The sequence below is a fragment of the Oryzias latipes genome, chromosome 22 (assembly GCF_053564925.1).
Source record: "Oryzias latipes strain Hd-rR chromosome 22, Olatipes_Hd-rR_3.1".
In the NCBI taxonomy this organism is placed as follows: domain Eukaryota; kingdom Metazoa; phylum Chordata; class Actinopteri; order Beloniformes; family Adrianichthyidae; genus Oryzias; species Oryzias latipes.
This window is the reverse complement of record NC_136258.1, coordinates 5,256,785-5,277,711: the sequence shown is the minus strand read 5'-3', so window position 1 is coordinate 5,277,711 and position 20,927 is coordinate 5,256,785. Positions and strand designations below refer to the sequence as shown.

At 44.1% G+C, this 20,927-nt stretch overlaps 1 protein-coding gene across 1 annotated transcript in view; it reads right to left on the bottom strand.

The window, feature by feature from the left end:
* The window catches only part of gabrb1 (gamma-aminobutyric acid type A receptor subunit beta1), a 33,962-nt gene extending 13,418 nt beyond the window's left edge, over nucleotides 1-20,544 (bottom strand). The window contains exons 1-5 of the mRNA XM_023951834.2: nucleotides 20,203-20,544; nucleotides 20,007-20,098; nucleotides 19,855-19,922; nucleotides 10,212-10,432; nucleotides 716-798 (exon numbers count right to left, since the gene is read on the bottom strand). Of these exons, the coding sequence (XP_023807602.1) occupies nucleotides 716-798; nucleotides 10,212-10,432; nucleotides 19,855-19,922; nucleotides 20,007-20,098; nucleotides 20,203-20,264 (526 nt within the window). The 5' untranslated portion in view covers nucleotides 20,265-20,544. The remainder of the gene's footprint in view (nucleotides 1-715; nucleotides 799-10,211; nucleotides 10,433-19,854; nucleotides 19,923-20,006; nucleotides 20,099-20,202) is intronic.
* Between the last annotated feature and the right edge of the window lie 383 nt (nucleotides 20,545-20,927).

Genomic DNA, 20,927 nt, shown 5'->3' with positions numbered 1-20,927 from the left:
TTGGACCATTATCAGTTTCATTAGCTGAGTTTCCATTGACTATGAAATTTGGGTTTGCAATACTAAATTTGCCTAATGGAAACCCGACAATTTTGAAAAATGGAAATAACGTTTTTGTGCTTGGAGGAGGTGGTTTTTGACATATCTCACATAATTTCAATGGTAACTCTTCCTTCGAATGAAATGAGTCATGTGACCAACAACCGGATGGCAATGAGCTTCTGGGAAGGAACCAGCTGCCTTAGGCACTTCACAGTGGGCACCACAAGAGGTCCCAGCATCACAAAGTTGAGAGTGTCGTGCTAAATTGTGGTGGCAGTGGCTCGGGTGGTTGAGCAGGTCGGCCAATGACTAAAGGATTGATGGTTGGACCTCCACTTCCAGCCAACTGTTGTTGTTGTGTCCTTGGGCAAGAAACTTCACCCTCCCTGTCTATAGAGAGGCTCCACTGGTGTGGGTATACGTATGAATGTACCGGTGATGGTCAGAGGGGCCGTACTGGCGGCAATGCCTCTGTCACAGTAATTAGAAATACATTCAGGGATGAAGGGGTTATATGTTTTTCCATAGCTAAATAATGTTTTTTTTAAAGCTAATGTGCATTTTTAAGAGCAAAAACTGAACAGATGTGACACGTAGAAACAGAAATATTAAACCTAAAACTAGAGAATGTCCCTTAAACCAGAGAGTTGGACACAAACCAAGAATGACTCACAGCTCTCGATTTCCAGGGTGCAGTTCTGCTCATCCAGAGGGTATCTGCGCAGGTCCATCATGCAGGCAGCTGTTGTGGTGATCCTAGAAGAATCATCCGGCTCGATGTTACCAATAGGAGCAAAATAAATGGCAAACATGGAAGCTAAAAGAGATAACAAAGCTGCATGGCGGCATGTTGGTTAGCACCATCAACCCACAGGAATGATGGTCTGTTCTCCATGATTAACGCTGGCTGATAAATTGATATTTATTTAATATTAGGGGTTTATTTTTCAAACAAAGAGGTCCGTCATTTGTTTTTTTGTTTTCCCCTGTATTGGTGGACATTTTTGATGATCTGCCCATATTGTAACAGGTAACATTTTTGCAGATGTGTTAAGTTTTACCGCTTTACCAGGCGATATAAACACGAAAGAAAAAAAGTGTAAAACCTACTTCATGCCTCCTGACATATTGATTACAAAATAAGAGTTCTTCAGTGAACATCCCACGACCACTCAAAACTACTCCTCTCACTAAGGTTGAAGTGATGACACTGACACCCAAAACTGCACCTCATACTTATGAGAAACAGGCATTGCATCACCATTGACGACGAAACACAAATCATGTTTTCAAATTGAATGCATAAAAAATCTCTCCACATGATCACGATTTGCTGTTTTATAGATCTGACCTCAAACATTTCAAAATTCGTACATTGGATCTATTACTAGATCTGTCACTAGATTGTACTGTCAGATGACACTGATCATGGAATTCTCCATGGAAACCACGATCACCTTTCCACAGCAGACATCAGAAACCTCATCTAACTCTGCCTTTATAAGGGTGGACCATGTATGTATAGGTGACCATTCTTTTAATTTAAATGCAATAAATACACTGCATAAGAGAACTGGACTGAGTGACCCCTCCCCCTGGCATTCCAAACAGGAAGTACCCGCTGGTCCCAAGAAATCCCATCAACTTCTAGAGAGAAATAAACAGCTGTTACTCTGTCACTGTGTTCGCCAGAATAATCATTCTTGCTCTGGTTTTTAACTTTTTTTCATCATCTTCTTGATTATTACAATTTTTTGGCATGTTTTTTTTTCTTTATGGCAAGTTATTTAAGGTATAAACTGACCAATCAGATTCCTCAATAAAAGTATGTGGTCTCATGTGACGTCCAATGTTCAAAACGATTGACAAATTTCCTTTAGCCCACTTTCAAGTAGTCGGGTGTGGCCTTTTAACAAGCTCACTCCTGATTGGTGAGAGTGGTTCCCATAGAAATGATGACTCAGACCAACTCGGACCAATCTGCTTACTAACATTGTCTGACTCCTCCATGGAAGCGTCCATTATTGCAAAAACAAAATGGGGACTGAGATGAGTTCCTCCGGTTGGAGCCAGCAGTGAACTCTTTTCTATGGGTGATGTCCCACTCGCTTCCTCCAGTTTTCTGATAAAGTCAAGAGGTATTCTTTCTTATTTATCAGGAAACATTTTCAGTTAAAGATTTACTTTGAAAAGCACCCACTTCCTGTCCTAACAGCTGGGCCGCAAGAGTGGAGTCTGAGAAACCGTTGTTGGAGGTTTCTTTAGCAAACGGAGCAACAAAACACCAACACATATACAATGAAGCCAAACATGCTAGTTAGCTCCTCTGGCTCTCCTCCATGCCCGAGAGAGCAGTGGCCTTACCACAGTTCTCAAACCCAGCAGGACCTCATGGTTGTTTCCACAAAGTTTTCCCAAAACTTTGTGGAAAAGTTTTCCCAAAACTTTGTGGCCGCAACACCAACTTCTGACAAATCCCAGAGTAGAAAAAAAAAGCCTCAACGTGATAAATATTCATCATGTTCCAAGCTTTTACATTTCTGCAGCTGTCAATTCACGTCCTGGACTGAATGTGTACATCATAGAGTGCCAATATAAATTAAAGCTACAAGTAGCATTTAGCGGGCCCGAGCACGTGCGGCCGCATGGCACGAGCGACCGCCCCGTGAGCAACGCCCTGCTCGAGCCATTTTCGTCGTTTTTTCTTGTCCATTCTGGAGCTCCAAGCTATTGTTAATACGACAGCAGCCTGGGGGGGGGGGGGGGGGGCTGTAATCTGTTGCCTTAAGGGACAAAGACTTTTGCATATAGCATGAAAAAAATTCAAGCAATGATGATAATTGCTATCACTGTCCCTAAGGATGAAAACAATAGAACTCATTCAATTTCCACTACAATGTCTAGATGAGTGTCAGCTATGTCTGATAACTTGGCCAATTAGCTGGACCGGGATCTTGCAAAGTGCAGGTGGTTAACGTCCAGTGTGATGAGTCTGTGGACGGCAACAGTACAGCATAGCTTTTGGTTTCCACAAGAGAAGAACTCCTGACACATCTGCCCTAACAGACAACTACAAGAGGAGTTGAAATGTATAACACGGTGAAGGAGTTTTTGTGCAGAAAAAGGTACAATTAGAAAAGCTGGTAGCAGTGACTGCAGATGGGACTCCTGCTATGATCAATAGACAAACAGGTTTCATCACTCACTGTAAAGCTGACCCAGACTTTCCAAAATGTCTGCATTACTGCTGCGTCATTCACCAGCAGGCCTTATGTGCAGAAGTGATTGGCTCTGGACATATAATGACTCTTATTCTGAAAATCGTAAAGAACCTCAGCTGCAAAGCAAAACAGCACAGGATTTTTAAGGTGCTATTGGAGGAGATGTCTGTTGAATATGGTGAATATGAATATGGTGAATCTGAACTTGCATTCTTGACTGACATTACTGGAAAACTAAACCACTTGATCTGCGAGCTGCAAGACAATGGCAAAACTATTTTTTTTTGACCAGCCTGCCTGAGCCAGTGTTTTTCTTGTGGGGATCTTTTCTGCCAGGGCTTGTCAGCTTGGTCAGTGGATGTTGCTGCAGTTGTCTCCCTTGCTGGGACAGCTGGAGTTAAACACAGCAGCCTCACGGCTGTGAAGTGGACCCCGTTGCTGTCCCAGTCTGGATGGGCACTGTGGCGATGTTCCAATGGCCAGGCTGGCTCCTGGTATAAAGAGATTCCCAAATACCATTTCCTAACCGCAGAGCCAAGGATGTGTTTACATGTTTAGGTCAAAAATGTGATGGACAGCTTCATGTTGTCTAAACATGCCACCCTGTTATTAATCCAGTTGATATGGTTCTCCATCTGTGTCTAGGTGATAGAAAAGCATTTTTTTTATATTTAGAGCTCTAAGCAAACAAACAGTTGTCTATATAAAAGAGCTTTTACAATTGTGCACTTTTAGCAGGTCTCTGAGTTCATGTGACCAATGTATGGTGGATTTTCACAGACCTTGTTTAAAACTGAAGGTGAGAGAGACTTAGAGAAATGGCTTCATTGTTCTGGAGTTCTTTGTTTCATCCACAGAAGAGTAGAATTGGTGATTGATTTTGAAAAGCTGCTGAAAAAAGTATCTTTTTCAAATTGCAATTTCTAACTTGGGTTTTACATTTTGTGTTCCATTTTTTGTGCTTTAATTGGGAAGCATTTGTTATTTGTTTGGTGTTTTTAAGGTTCTGCAAATATACACATCATTTTTTAGAGCCATTTGTTATCAGTTGTGTTTGTTGATTTGTAGTTTAATTTCATTGGATGTATAGATGTCGTGTGGGGGGGAGGCTCGAGAGCAGGTAGGACCCAGGCGCAGAGACGGGAGGCAAACGGGTTCAGGGCAAGTGGGTTTATTTAACTAACAAAAAGCGCTGCAGAGCAGGATGACAAAACTAAAAACAAAAACTTACTGTGGCATGGCAAGGGACATGGACGCCAGACAAGAAGACGTGATCAACATGAGCAGAAGTTAATGGACCAGCACAGGAGGAAGGCAGAGACAAGACTTATATACAGACAGGGCAGACAAGACACAGGTGAACACGATTAGGGCAGATGGGGACCAAAGGAAGTAAAACTCAAGAAACATGACAAGACAGGAAACCTTTCAAAATAAAACAGGAAACAGAACCAAACAAGACAGAACAAGAACTAAAGCGAAAAAAAAGACAACAAACTGAAACCATGACAATAGAAAGGAAAAGAAGTTCAAACATTGATTATAAAAAAGGATATAAGAGATAAAAAAAAGAAAAAGGAAAAGAAAAAAGATAAAATATTGATTTAATTGCATTTTGAATGAATAAAAAACAATGATTAATAGAATCAGAATCAGAATCAGGAATCAGAAAAAGTTTTATTGCCAGGTTCAGTAGAGCGCACTTTACAAAACGAGGAATTTGACTTGGTGTATAGTGCAATTAAGAATAAGTTAAAAATTAAGTTAACAACAACAACACACTATATACAGTAGAGTAAGGTGAATTAAAGTGGGAGCACAGATGGGCTGGGATGGTGGGGCCTGTAAGTGGCACCGACAGTCCTTTGGTGGGCGGGGGGGGGAGGGGGGGTCACCTGGGGGAGTTGGGGTTCTGTTCAGCAGGCTGGCTGCAGTGGGGAAGAAGCTGTTCTTGTGGCGCGAGGTCCTGGTCCTGATGGACCGGAGCCTCTTGCCAGAAGGGAGGGGCCGAAAGAGATTATGTCCTGGATGAGAGGGGTTGGCTACAATCCTGGCTGCCCGCCTCCAGGTCCTGGAGATGTGCAGCTCCTGGAGAGACGGGAGGTGGCAGCCGATCACCTTCTCTGCTGAGTGGATGACGCGTTGCAGCTTGGCCTTGTCTCTGGCCGTGGCCGCAGCGAACCAGACTGTGATGGAGGACGTGAGGGTGGATTCGATGATGGCGGTGTAAAAGTCTACCAGCATCTTTTCAGGGAGGTGAAACTTCTTCAGCTGCCTCAGGAAGTACATCCTCTGCTGGACCTTCTTAGTGATGGAGCTGATGTTCTGCTCCCACTTGAGGTCCTGGCTGATGATGGTTCCCAGGAAGCAGAAGGACTCCACAAAGGTCACCGGGGAGTCACAGAGGATGACAGGGGGGAGGGGGGCTGGGGCCTTCCTGAAGTCCACTGTCATCTCCACTGTCTTCAGAGCATTAAGCTCCAGGTTGTTAGCGCTGCACTATGACACCAGCCTGGCTATTTCACTCCTGTAGGCCGACTCATCTCCGTCAGAGATGAGGCCGATGAGTGTGGTGTCGTCAGCAAACTTCAGGAGTTTGACAGACAGGTGACCAGCTGTGCAGCTGTTTGTGTACAGGGAGAGTAACAGGGGTGAAAGGACACAGCCCTGGGGGGATCCGGTGCTTGTGGACCGAGTATCTGAGACGAGCTTCCCCAGCCTCACATACTGCTGTCTGTCCGTCAGGAAGTCTGTGATCCACCTGCAGGTGGAGTCAGGCACATTCATCTTGGAGAGTTTTTAATACTAAAGATGTATGAAAGACATACCGAAAAAATACGTCTTTCAGTGTTTAACTGGCTGTCTTTGGATTATGCATGCCTGAGTAATGGCCATTCTTACTTCTCATCTCTCTGTTCACTGCTTGCTAATTTACATAGCAGGGGTCCCAGCAGGAGGGGGCGGGGTTGTAACACGACTCCTTCAGCAGAGCCAGGCTGAGAGAGGCTTTGACATGTAAGATGTTAGATGTTAGAATGCCAGATGTTAGAATGACCAGTTCATTTTATATCTATGAAAATATTCAGGTAGCTATGGGACATGTTTAGCTATAGGTCTGTGAAAATTGGTGTCGATTGTTGAAACATAAGTTACCATAAAAAAATGTTTGTTTGGAGTCTAGACAGATTTAACACAGGTTTTTGGATGAAAAAGGATTTTTTATAAATCATCTGTTACACTTTTAAGTCTGAAAAAAATATGGAAGGCAGCAAACACAGATCCCTACCGTTTTTAATTTTTTTGTGCTGATATTTGAAAGATAAGTTATGCAAAAAAATAGGTGTTTGCAGTTTTGCCTAAAAAGACGTTTTCGGACCTTTTTGGATGAAATGTTGAATAAAAGTTCACCTGTAACTTCAATAATTCTGAATTTTTTTAGGAAGCAGTAGCACATAAATGCCTATGAAAGTTGAATTCTTGGTGCTGATAACCTAAACATAATTTATGCTAAAAATCTTTGTTCAGTCCAAAATTTCATTAAAAAAATCAAGTGATGAAGTTTCTTGTAGACCCTATAGTGTTACATATCAAAGCTGGAGGTTATTAAAGGCATCTAATTCTGAAATCTCAGCTTCCTGAGACAAACGGCTGATTTATAATAAATTTCTATTATTTGGGTGCACATAATCGACCACTTCCTGTTACGCAGGCACCGTCAGGTGTACACCCATGAAACTTTACATGATGAGAGAAGACCCTTCTGAGTATCTCCAGTTTTAATTTCATGCACATCGGACAAAGCAAAGAGAAAATACAGGGCAGAATGTGCCCCATGCAATAACTAGGTGGCGCTATAGAGCTCGTCCAAGATTGTCATATCCATGGGTTCAGAATAGAAGCTTCATCATATCCATTGAATTTCAGTGAGATTGGACAAGGAATGTGCACGTGAGAGCAACTTTTGTGTGCATAGCGAGATGCCCAACTTTGCCGCTCTGTCACGACCACACCCCCGCATTGAAAGTTATGGTTTTTTGTCAGAGTAAACTTCAATGGCTTTTCAACAGGTGGACGTCATTTTCAGGTGTGTCGGCTCATCCTACTCGGAGTAGTGATGCTCCAAGTAAAACATGTCATTTCCTCTTGCCAGCAGGTGGCGCTACACTTTTTCCAGATTTTTTCACTGCAGATGTGTTCAGAGTCAGACTACAATCATGCATATCAATTTTGGATCAGATTGGATTTTGCATGGCTGAGTAATGGCCATTTTTCTTTTCATGGCGTGTTTTCGAAACGACCTCCAATTTTGACGCGCCGCCATGGTCACAAACATCCATAAAAACTTAAAAGCTTCGCAATTTAACATCGGACATGTGTCTAGTTTACACAACCAAAGTTTGAAGTCATTACTCCAAAATCTCTAGGAGGAGTTCGTTCTAGAGCGAGGCCTGCAAATGTCCAAAATGAAGCAAAAATGACATATTGACCTCAATATATCAGACTTCCTGTGCGAGTGACAGGTGGGTCCTTTCAGACTTTTTTGTAAGTCTCCATCTGAAGAACATGCCCTGTAAAAATCAAGCTTGTACGTTAAAGCGTATGCGGGGCGTCGGGACAAAAGTCACTGTAGGTGGCGCTATCGAGCCGTTTTTGTGCGCCCATGCCAATCTCCTATAAAATACGAAATTTTTCGCGACTCCTGATGTGTGTGCCAAATTTGGTGAGTTTTGGGGTATGTTAAAGGCCTCAAAAAGGCGACTCTTCCGGTAGAATAATAATAATAATAATAATAAACATTCGAATTACAATAGGGTCCTTGCACTCCGTGCTCGGGCCCTAATAATAATAAACATTCGAATTACAATAGGGTCCTTGCACTCCGTGCTCGGGCCCTAATTATGAAACTGCTGCATCGACTGCAGATTTGAGCAGAAAACGCAAACTAAGTAGAAACAGGAGGAGGCAGCAGTTTGCTTTTTCTATAATCGTCAAGTTTTCACTGAGCTTGATCATTGAACCCTGTCTGATAGACCAGCAGATGAACTTTTAATTCTTTTATTTGTATAACGTGTTGTTTTTTTGTGCAAATGGGAATGACAGAGAAAGAAGACAAGACTGTCACACATATCATTTTAGCTTGTCCTTACAACTGGCTGTTTCAGTTTCTTTTTCTAAGTAAAAGCTGAGTAAACATTGATACGTAGGACATGCGAGGATAAATTAATGGAAAGTTGAATCCTAAACACCCTAACCTTCATTGACCTCATACTATAAATTTAAAAATCTGCCTTCCAGCTGCTCCCTTAACCCCCATAATAATCATCTGGTAGATGGGGGTTTAGGTGCTAACAGTCTAGAGCTGGGTATCACCAATAATTTACAGAATCGATTCGATTCACAATTTTTTTCAATTCTTTCAATTAGGGATAGAAATAGAAGCCTCATGAAGCTTCCCTTGTGGTTCATGTAATTGTGCCGGAAAAATGAACCACCCATACAGGGCTTTGAAACTACACAGAACAGCGACATCTGGTGGCGGACTGGACGAATATCGACATATGTTTCAACTAAGCTCCTTGTAACACTTCAATGTGGAAATGATGATGAAAAAACGTAAAACAAAACAATGTTGTCAATGATTATTAAAAAAACAACGTAAAACCACATGTGACGTTTTCTGTGAGAAGTGCTTGACACAGCAAAATACACATCACATGAAGAAAATAAACGCAAAGCAAAAAATAAAAAGAAATTGTAATATACTAGTCTTGAACCCAGGATCTCTGGATGCAGACCCCATTGTGTTTTCCACTGAGCTATCTCATAGTGTATTGTTTTTAAGAAGAAATTGATTTGGAATGATCCTGAGCCACAGTACGGTTTTTACCAGGAACTATGGTAAAGTGATTCCAATACAGTGGAAACAATAGAACTTGTCGGAAAACATTCGGGATTCATTTGTACTATTTACAGAGAATAGCGCGCCCAACTGTTCAAACACAAGTGACATCTGAACCGTGGTTCAACCAAATGATGCATTTGGCGCTTCATACGTCATCAACCACGTGATCTGCGCTAGTTGACACACACCCCGAAACATTGTACCGAACCACTCTGTTTCATGAAGGTGAAACACGCGGCGAAGCGTCCGTGTCAAACGGGCCATCTCTAAAAAGAAATTTTTCCTTAAAAGAGTTTGGAAAAGTCACGCCTGTGAGTATATAAAGCCGTTCATTTAGTCAGCAATGCATGTTTAGGTCGACCGAGTGTTAGCTTTAGCCGTCCTAAGGGAAATTCCCTTATATGTTAGCTTCAAGCTAGCAGGGTTTGGATTTACTGCTGTTGTGCTTTAGTCCACCGGAAAAGGAAAGGCATAAAAGATCAATCTTTAATTTCAAGGATCGATTATTGATTTATTAAGCTTGGATCGATTCAGATCGATTAATTGATTTTATCAACCCATCATCAGACACACACACAGAACAGAGGCATCTGCACAGGTTCATAATGGTATAATCAGCTGTTCATGGAAGAAAAACAGTTTTGTGTTTGAATCGGGATCTCAGACCGCTAACCACTGCACCACCGTGCAGCCCAATCAAAAACACATCAGTACAGTTCTAAAACGCCCTCAACAATCAGAATAAGTTTCATAATTGTGGGAGTTTCTGCATGTCCTCTCTGCTGAGCCTTTGACCTGCAGTTAGTTTGCAGATGTGGAGAATTTCTTTGTCAGAGGAGAATCTGGTTTAGGCCACGCCCATTGATCAGGGTAAGAATGTAGTGGTGGTACACTCACGCACAAGTATCTACAATGACAAACTGAAAATGAGTTTTAAAATGATGGTCTCACAGCTGCCAAACAGATGGTTTTACTTCTCTATAAGTTCAGAAGTCCAAATCTAATTCTTATCATCTGCTGTTAGTTCTTCTGGTAATGCCTCTTACCTGAGGCCGTAGAGCACGGTGCCATCAGGGTGCAGTCGGATCATCCGGTTCTTCACCGTCACCCCGTGGACAAAAGACTTCTTGTCGTTGATGAAGTAGGTGTCAGGGACCCAGAGCTGATCAGCGACTCGGTTGTCGAGCGTCAGGTTGAGAGGGATGCCGGTGTAGGAGAGGCGCTTGTCTCTCCACGACTGCTGGAAGTACATGGTGATGGTGTAGTCCTGAGAAAAAGAGCATCAGCAGGAGCAGGTCGGTCATTGATGCTCATGACGGGAACAGAGAACTTTGTTGTGCTTCTGTGTTAAAGCAGCTCTCATTCACTACAACACAGAGGCAAAACGGAGATCGATTCAGAAAGCTGCTGTGGGATCTCACACCTACACTCTGATGGTCAAAACCCAAAAATGAAAGTCTCAATACTTTACATCTGGGCAGACGTGGTTAGGTCAAGTCATGTACTGTTTTCAACAGCTGTATGAAAATCCCAGAAGCAGGTCAGGTGAAGAACCGGTGTGATGGTGACTAACAGGAAGAAATACAAATTGGGCAAAATAACCAAAGACTTCATGAAAGGTTTTAAACCAAAACAGCAAATTCCAAAAAACCTCAGCTACAGACAGGGTTTGCTGGCAGTAATAGAAGATAACATTTCAGGCCCAAACTATTCAAATGTGAAGGTTTTGGTTACAAGTATTTATATGAATTCAGCCAGTTCTCATGTCTGAGTAGCTCAAACCTCAACGCCTTCTTCTCTTTGAACCACTCCTGCCCATTAAAACCCTGTGCAGTCCCTTAAATATTCACAAACTCAAAAAAAAATCTAAGTCAACGCATACGAAAACAAATGAAACAAAAAGCAATGAAATAGGAAAAGAGAAATGATGTTGATGGATTAGTTCAGTGTTTTTCAACCTTTTTTGAGCCACGGCACACTAACCTTGACAAAAATCCTGCGGCACACCAGCATCCAAAAAAAAAAAAAGGAGAAACTCATAGTCTGTATTGATCTACAGCCCCTCCGCAATCTTACATGCATTTTTGTGATAACTGTGGCAAAAAAAAAGATGGAAGTTGCAGCTGTTTTTTCCAAAAGACGTAATAAAAGTTAAGTTAGAAGATTTAAAAACTCATTGTGCGCTGAGACGCTGTCCCTTTAACCCAATGCATCATGGGAGATGTAGTGCAAACAGCCACCAAACGCAGAGAGACTTGCGTCTCTGAGCTTCATTATTTTGTTCACTTGTTCCACGGTCTGACACCGGATTCTGTGGAAAGCTGCACCGCTAAAGACGAGCTTTAGCTGGTATTTTTGTTGGAACTGAGAAACTTTATGAGCAGAATCAGAACAAGGAAGGGAAGACTTTAACCACTTCTGATTGGTCAGACTGATGACATATGATTAACCCTTGTGTTATCTTAGATGAGCCCACCCTTACATTGACGTGTTCTCCCTACCATGACAAAGGTGGATAAAGGTGGAAAGATTTCATGTAATCCATGGACACCAGTGAAGATCACAAATCGTTGAAGAAAAAAGGTTCAGACCACTGTCTAGTGGGTCTAGATGACCCAACTCCCAATGTTAAAGTGCCTAGGATAGCACAAGGGTTAAGCCTCCAAGAATGATTGGTGGAGACAGTTTAAGGGGCGGGACTTTTCCTAATACAGCTGAAGCTGCAGCTAAATTGCGGTGCCGTCATTCTTTTCAAAATGTCTTTAATTTAATCAAATAAACACAAAGAAAAAAGTATTTTACGATCTTTTATATTCCTAACTACTCAGTGTTTTATCAGGGCCTGTTTGGATGAACAAAGAGCTGAGATCCTGGAGATGGTAAATGTTTTTAGATCAGTTAGTGAGGGTGATTTCCCACGGCACACCTGACCATCTCCCACGGCACACTGGTTGAAAAACACTGGATTAGTTTATCTTTGGTCCAAACCGAAGCCCTCCTCTGGTTCTGTCAGAGCTCTGTCTCCCCCTCTGGTCACCAGTGGTTCCCGCTGGTAGAAGTCAGATTTTTTAAAGAGCTGAAAACCAGGTTGACTGTTCTTGTAAACGTGGCTAACGTGTAGCGTGTCGGACTGTGGTTTTTTTTTGTTAGCGTAGTCACCATAACGTTTGCTTTGGCAAGGTTTGGGTGTTACAGTTATTATGAATAAGCTAACGATGAGGCTAACTGTGAACGTCGTTATTTAAATCTGTCTGACTGACAGACTTATCTCTGACTGCTCCTTTGATATGACATGAATACACCATTCACTGATTGTGCACCTTATAATACAGAAAAAAATGGTAAAATATTTTTACTTGAAAAAAAACATTGAATTCAGAAAATGCTGTATTTTGTTGCCCAAAATAGAAATAAGGGTCTTGTGGCTTTTCTTTAATTTGTCTGGTTTTATTAAAGGAGGCAAAAGAAACAAAAATATTTAAATGATGGAACAAAACGTAATTAACATAAATGAAACTTGTCCTCCAATACAAAGGGGGTTTCTACAAATATACACCTTCTCTGTCAGGAGTTTCATAACCCTTATAGTAACTGTAAAATCTGTCCAAAACAAGAGGACTTGTTGTATCTGTTTGTTCAGCTGCTGGACAAGTGAGAAAAAAAGAAAATTAGCAGAAACAATAATAAAGAAAATAGAATATAAAAATGATGGAACAAGACAGTACAATATGAAGTAGCATCAATAAAAATAAACAAAGAAATATTCTCCAACAAACCATTTTCTGTCCCCCCCCATTTGTCTCCCCTCTCCTTTTCTCATTCTTGTCTTCTTTCTGAATTCCTTTGGTTCTGTTGTTCTCCTTTTTTGTCTTTTCTTCCTGCACAGCAGTTTTGTTGTGTGAGATGATTTTCTTCTTTCCTTTCTTTTATTGAGCCACAGATAATGATCATTTTCACCGCCGCTCAGAGAACTCCACCTCATCGCAAAACTTTTTAGTTTAATCTTTCAAAATAAAACCTGCTTGCTGCATCAACAGCTCATCAGTCATCAACTTGTTAATGTTGGATTATTCCATTGCTGCAGATGGATGGGGGAGGATGACACACTTTCCCATGAACAGTCTTCTACCATTTCAGTTCTTTTTTTATAACAGATTCAAATAATAATTGGTTTTTAGAAATTATTTGTTTGTTTTTATTTTAGACATTTCTAAGTGTTCAGCTCAGGGACCTTTGGCAACCGTCTCCCTTAGCCTAATGGTCAGTCTGCCTCTGCAAACCCCAGCAGAGCGTTGGGACGTATGTGGACCTAAACGCAGAGGAACCGGTTGATGAAACCTTGTGACTCATCTGATCTGCTCGAATTCAAACTCTGAAGCTTCAGCTGCATTTGCTTTGACCGCTGAACCAAAGAGTGCTTCTGACCTTGGGGGTCACGTGACTCAGAGAAGAGGTGACAACATAGACAAAATTCAGATCACATTTTCTGTGTACTTTTCTGAGACTTGTTATTTGGTCTTTTTTTTAACTTCATCCCATAATCAAATCCTGTCTAAAGATGGAACAATCCAGTACGGTCTGAGGACAGAAGATGAAATCCGCCTCCACTAAAATACACCTATTCAGTTATTTCTGCCGCCCGTGCTGCAGTGGAAACTGCACATAAATAATAACCAGCAGGTCTGGGGTTTGATCCCCAGTGAAGATGCATTTTTGTGCCAAGTCATCATTTCCTGCTGGGGTGACCCAGAAAACTGCAACCACAGAGAGATTTGAAGTATTCTGTGCAGAAAGGAGAAGGCACAGTCCAAGCTGCTCTTCACAGAAAAATGCAAATTTACAGCGTTCACTCAAAAACCCGATAATACTCTGGTCAGGAAACCAGGACTATTTTCTCCTCTAAAATTCACTGAAACCAGCTCAAATGAGAACAAACATGTAGCAATGAAGAAAAGGTGACCAGGGGGTCGAAGCAAAGACCTCGAGGAAGTGGGCGGATCCAACCGTATGACATCACAGGGATGAATGAGAACCTTCATGGACTTCTAGAAAATCAAAAACCAGCCTCTGCATCCCCAAACGTGTTCCAGTTTCTCATCGACTCCCTTTGATTTTATTTAGGCATGCATTTCTGCAATATGAGGGGTGTGTTTTATTGATTGGCAGGAGGGTGGACTTAAAGCCCTCACTTTGATAAGGTGGGCGGAGTCAACATGGCAGACCTTCAGGGCTGTCCTTCAGCGTCCTGCAGGTGACATCAGAGATGATCTGTGCATGTCTGTGGTGATGAAGATGAAACCAAAAACATTTTTAAAAGCTAATGTTTGTGACTTTTCTGTAGACAAACTGTCCTTTAGTCTGCTCAGCTGCAACGTTTTTCAAGCCAAATGAAATCGTTGTGCTTTAACATGAAGGGAGCGTTCCAACGTGGGTTACACGACGCATAAATATGTACGCCGTTGGATTTCATCCAGCTGCTGTGTAAGAAGGATGCATCAGTGCTCTCCAGCAAAGCTGAGCTGCAAAGTAGGAGTTAAGATTCCCCTCACATCCCCTCAGCTTTCCAACAAGCGCTGCAGTTCAGAAAGATGCCTATGCAGGCACTTCCCAGCAGCTCCAGGGGAGGCAACGCTCTGAAAACAGGAAGCCTCTGAACTTCTGAAGGTCAGCGCCTGTCAGCTGATGGACTGAGCAACCCGTTTGGAAATGCAGCACTTCTCAGACTTTGCTTCTAAGAGTCCAAGCTGACAACAATCTGATGTTTGTTCAGGACTTTGAAATCTTCCTAGAGTTTATTATAGCAGTCATTAAAATATCAATAAAATCGAACTATAAACTCTAATGAAAATAGGATTTTTATTGTTTTTAACATGTTCTTATGGCCTTTTTCTGATTATGGAAGACATTTATCAAGAAAGCTCATGATTGCATTTACGACTATTTCTTTGTTCAAATCATCGTGAATCCGGAGCAGCTGAAAAAATGTTGGAAAAAGATCTTATTTGTGATACTAAAAAAATGCTCCCTGCTTCGCTCCTTTCTGATGCATCCACTGTCAGACAAACTGATCCATGAACATCTTTGTTTTCCTCACATGAGCTGGAATCTGGATCTAAACTGCACAGCTGGATAGCTCCAGGATTGCTCGCCGTTTTTGTTGCATGGTAATGTTAGGTTGGGGGTGTTAGGGGCTGTAAGATAGCAGTAGGGACCACTGTGAACGCATTGAAAACAGATCAAAAGATGAGCAGAGGGGGACTTTAAAACACGTTAAGGCCACAGAAATATGTTTTTTTGCTGATGTTTGCTTTGTAGTTTGAGAAATCGTTTTATTAGCAAATCAGTTTGATCGATCTGAAATAGCGTTTCCAAGAAAACAATAGCGCCATCTTGTAGGGATAAAGGGAAACAGTTTCCCTTTGTATTTTGATTTATTTATGTCAAACCAAACTTGGGTCTATTTTTGTCAGTTTATTACTGCAAACTGAACCAGTGACAGAACCACAGAGGTTTCATAAATGCACTGGGACGATACTCCCTACACCTCGATGCATGTAAAGTCCCACTCTGATCATCTTTTGATCCATCGTAAAAGCATTCCCAGTGGCCTTCAATCATCATTGTGTTTTACCCAAAATCTAAAAGGCCTGAGTCGTTTTCTAGGCCATAGTTTCAGCAGAGCAGAAGTTGTTCATTGGAAATTTGCCTTTAAGTTATGGGCAGGACCACAAGCTATGACCTCTACGTCCCCTACTCCTTCCTGAGAGCTCTCTGTTTACATGCTCTCCTGCTAGCTTACAGCCCCTCACACCTCTAGCTTAACAGTACCATGCAACAAAAGCAACAAGCAATGCTAGAGCTATCCAGCCGTACAGTTCTGATCCAGACTCCAGCTCAGACAGGGGAAACAAAGACGTTCATGGATCTGTTTGTCTGCATCAGAATGGAGCAGAGCAGGGAGCTTGTAGCCCCGCCCAGTGTATTTTCTATACAACCCAAATGTGATCATTTTTAAACAGCATTTTTTTGTCTGCTCCTGACTCACAACCATTTGAATAAAAAAATACTCAGAAATGCTATTTTGAGCTTACAGTAATTTTCTTTATCTATGTCCTCCATTATCAGACTTCACTCTGCACAGACTGCACAGACTTCACTCTGCCAGGTGAGTCCAGGCGATCAGCACTTTCCGTGCAGGTTCTGCTGCTGCACATTATGTAGATGAAAGTTTCATGAAAGGCATCATCGGGGGAGCAACGCTTAAGCCGCCATGTGGAAACCCGAAATACATTTGATCAAATCCAGCCCCTCCCCAACCAAAGTGAACAGAACTGTCTGGGGAAAAAACAGTCCCAGCAGCTGCTCATTAGGGGGCGCCGCTGTCCAAAGCAAGCTCAGACCTGGACGGAAAAAGGCGGAGCTCTTCTGAAAACAGGTGAAAATCCCCACCCCCTGTGGCACATTGTGGGGCCTTTTTGCAGCTCTTTGCCCCGCCCCAGAGCAGGTTAGTTCCCTCCCACAAACACCTCTGCAGAGTGAAACTCATTTGAGAGCAAACCACAGCTGCACAGCACACACAGATACACACACACACAGATACACACACCGACATGCACACACACAGATACACACACACACAGATACACACACACCAAGATGCACACACAGATACACACACACCAAGATGCACACACACACAGATACACACACACCTAGATGCACACACAGATACACACACACAGGTGCGCACACACAGATACACACATACACACACACCAAGATGCACACACAGATACACACACACAGGTGCGCACACACAGATACACACATACACACACACCAAGATGCACACACAGATACACACACACCTAGATGCACACACAGATACACACACACCTAGATGCACACACAGATACACACACACCATGATGCACACACACACAGATACACACACACTAAAATGAACACACAGATACACAGACACAGGTGCGCACACACACATACACACACACCACGATGCACACACAGATACACACACACTAAGGTGCTTACTAACAAATACACACACACCGAGATGCTCACACACAGATACACACACACCAAGATGCACACACAGATACAAACACACAGGTGCACACACATCAAGATGCACACACACACAGATACACACACACCAAGATGCACACACGCCAAGATGCACAAACACACAGATACACACACACCTAGATGCACACACAGATACACACACACCAAGATGCACACACAGATACACACACACAGGTGCAAACACACCAAGATGCACACAAACACAGATACACAGATACACACACACCAAGATACACACACACCAAGATGCACAAACAGATACACACACACCAAGCTGCACACACAGATACACACACACAAGTGCGCACACACAGATACACACACATATACACACACAGGTGCACACACGCCATGATGCACACACACAGATACACACACACCCAGATGCACACACACACACAGATACACACACACTAAAATGCACACACAGATACACAGACACAGGTGCGCACACACACAGATACACACACACTGAGATGCAAACACACAGATATACACACACCGAGATGCACACACACAGATACACACACACCGAGATGCACACAAAGATACATACACACCGAGATGCACACACAAAGATACACACACACCCTCTAGTCTTTACAAACCATGAACTTAAAGAACTCCAAGTCTCCTGGAAGGCTTTTCACAGCTTTAGGAGGGTTTCCATGTGAATGTTTGAATCACAACCAACAATAAACATAATACTACCCCCCTCATGCAGCCGTCCATGCAGGGTTTCGCTGATCCAGAGAAAATGGTCGTAGGAAAGAAACCTCCAACCTAGAACCTGCTGGTTCCAGGAAGGGTCAGGAAAAAGAGACTCAAAAAATGTGTCCTTTTCAAGGACATAATTACTGCAGAGCGGCAGTTCTTTATCAGAAATTCACCTCTGAGTTGTTGGATGGGACTGTTTGCATGGAGCAACCCTCCCCCACTTCCCGCCACCTGTTGGTTTTGAGCCAGATGGCGGCTAGAACGAGGAAAGCAAAAGCGTGCATGGGTCTGTTTGTCTGTAAGTGGATGCATCAGAATGGAGCGGAGCAGGATGCTGGTGGCCCACACAGTGTGTTTTCTATACGACCCATGCGATCTTTTTCAAACTGCATTTTCTCGTTTTCTCTTGATTCACGATTGACTAAAGAAACACTCAGAAATCTTCTATATGTCCTCCTCCAACAGAAAAACATGTTAGAAACACCATTTTCATCTGAGTGGGTCAGTAAGTCCTGACTTTATGAAGGTGTGTTTACTTTAACGTTAATCAGCTGTTCGGGCTGCTCCTGCTCCACCTCTCACTTCCTCTGGAGGAGGTCAAAGCTTCCTCCGCGGTGGAGAAGGTCTTCCATGGAGCACAGAGATGTCTCCTAGCCGGAGGAGAGCAATGGCTGCACGGATGGAGCTGGATGATTTGTTGTTGGTCTAAAGTGGACCACACTACCAAACATCACTTTCTTTCCCCAAAGGCAGAAGCAGAAGCTCCGCCTTTCAAAGACTTCTAACTGCTCTGAAGTCAAAAGCTTTTCAGAGTTTTCACTGCAGGAGTCCTAAATTTGACATCTGAATTAGAAATCGTCTCCCCACCGTACCACCACAGATCTGACACCATCCCACTTCTTCACACACGGGCCCACGCCTCTGCTCTGATTCCTGTTCCTACAGCACATTTAGATAGGTCTGATCCAGACAAACCCCAAGAGTGGAGCCACCTGAAGGTGTGGGAAACAGGTGTTTGGTCAGTTTGTCTTCAGGATCTAGACGTTAGTGCTGTAGTTGCATTGGCTGCAGCTACAGCTCTGATGGAGGAGTGGGCCGTGAGGTCTGATGGTTTCACAGCTCAGGAAGCTGTTTGTTCCTGACAGCTCTGTGTAACTGTGAAACCACACGTCTGAAGATCCGAGCTGCTGGAGAGCTCCTCCATGCAGAAACCCCAAGCCTCCACCCTCAGCTCCCCCCACTTCACCTTCATCTCACATACCCTATGTGAGCAGCCTGGCCACCGTCTGACGGAGCTCGAACCCGCAAGATGCTGCGGGACCAAAAATGCCTTTTCATTACAAAACTGGGTCAACCTGTGGGAGCAGAGCACAGTCTTTCTCCTTTAACCCATGAGGTGCAACTGTCACCTCTCCCTGCTGCTCCTGTTCCACATTCCTGCGTCCTCACAAGTTCAGTTTGAGGGTTCGAGTCCCTTCTTAGTTTCCTGTCGCAGAGCCGCATTGACTCCCTGCGTTAAATGGAGGGATCTGCAGGCTCCTCCGGCACTCCCTGCTGCCTGACAGCCGTTATGTAATTACTGCGCCGGGGCGAGCGGCGGCGGCGGCGGCGGCTGTCTCCGCACTCTTGGCCGTTAGCGGCTCTGTTCTCGGTAATTGACAGCTCGGCTGTGAAGCCGCGGGAGGTGCTGCGCGCAGACGGAGCGGCAGATTTCTGCTTCCGTGGTGCTGAAAGGAAAGCGGCAGCGGGAGGAGGAGGTGGAGGTGGGATGCTTCAGCCAGAGGAGTCTCTGCGCCAAAGTAGAAAAGCGCTAAACGAAATCCCAACAGGGTCACGTGCTCCGAGCGGAGCCGAGGACAAACTCACCATGTTGACTTCAGACACCATGTCGATGCTGGCGATGTCTATGCTCATTCCCACGTCCACGGGCGCGCCTGTGGAAACATGACAGCAGAGTCTCAGTGCGAGAAGAAGGGGGGAGGGAGGGGGTGCAGCGGTACCGGCGGCGGTCCGGTTACCTCCAAAATCAGGCCGCAGCCGGATGTCGTAGCCCTTCAGCAGTTTGTCCACCGTTGCTTTCACATACGACATGTTGCTGGGCTCGTTTGCGCTAAAGAAATAACACACGAGTCAGTGTGTGTGTGTGTGGGGGGGGGGGGGGGGGGGGCAGCGCGTGACAGGGCCCGAGACGCGTCCACGGGACGCAGAGCTCACCTTTGCGCAGCGCTGATGACAGACGCCAGCAGAGACAGGCAGCACCCGACCGTCACCCACATCCTGCCAGCCCGGATCCACGCAAGATCTACGGATGCGACTCACGCTGCAGTCCGTCCACGCGCATCTGAGGAGGAAAGTCGGAGCAGACGGCCTGGGAAACGCGGCCGCTGCGAGAGCGAGGGAAGAGAGCCCAAAAAAGAAAAGAAAAAAAACTTGGAAAAAAGAGAGGACGGCGTGAGTCACCAGCGGAGCAGAGGTCTGCACGCGCAGCCGCACGCGCGCTTCTGCGGATGCATGACCGTCCTCCGCGTCAGGCTGCCGGTGAGCGCCGGGAGGAGTGGATGAAGTGAGGATCCGCGGTCACCTTTTGGAGAGGGGGGGGGGGGGTAAAGTGGGAGGGGGGCAGGAAGAGCGCGCGCAACCCAACCACGTGCGCAAAATTAGACTTTATAATGAGCCTCAGCGGGACCCGGAGGAGCTGGAGGTTCCCAAAAAGTAAAGTTCCCTCCGCATGTAGACAAAAGAGTCACCAAGACCCGCGCGGGGATTTTAACTTAAGGCAGCACGTGCGCAACTGTTCGTTACGACGCTGAAGTTGGCTTCCGATTCGCGAAGGCACTAAAGGAACATCCACTGCATTTTGTGCACTGAGTCCACCTTAGACCAGTTCCTGTTCAAAAACCGCTGGACTTGGACTGCTCAAACCTGGATTAAATAATGAT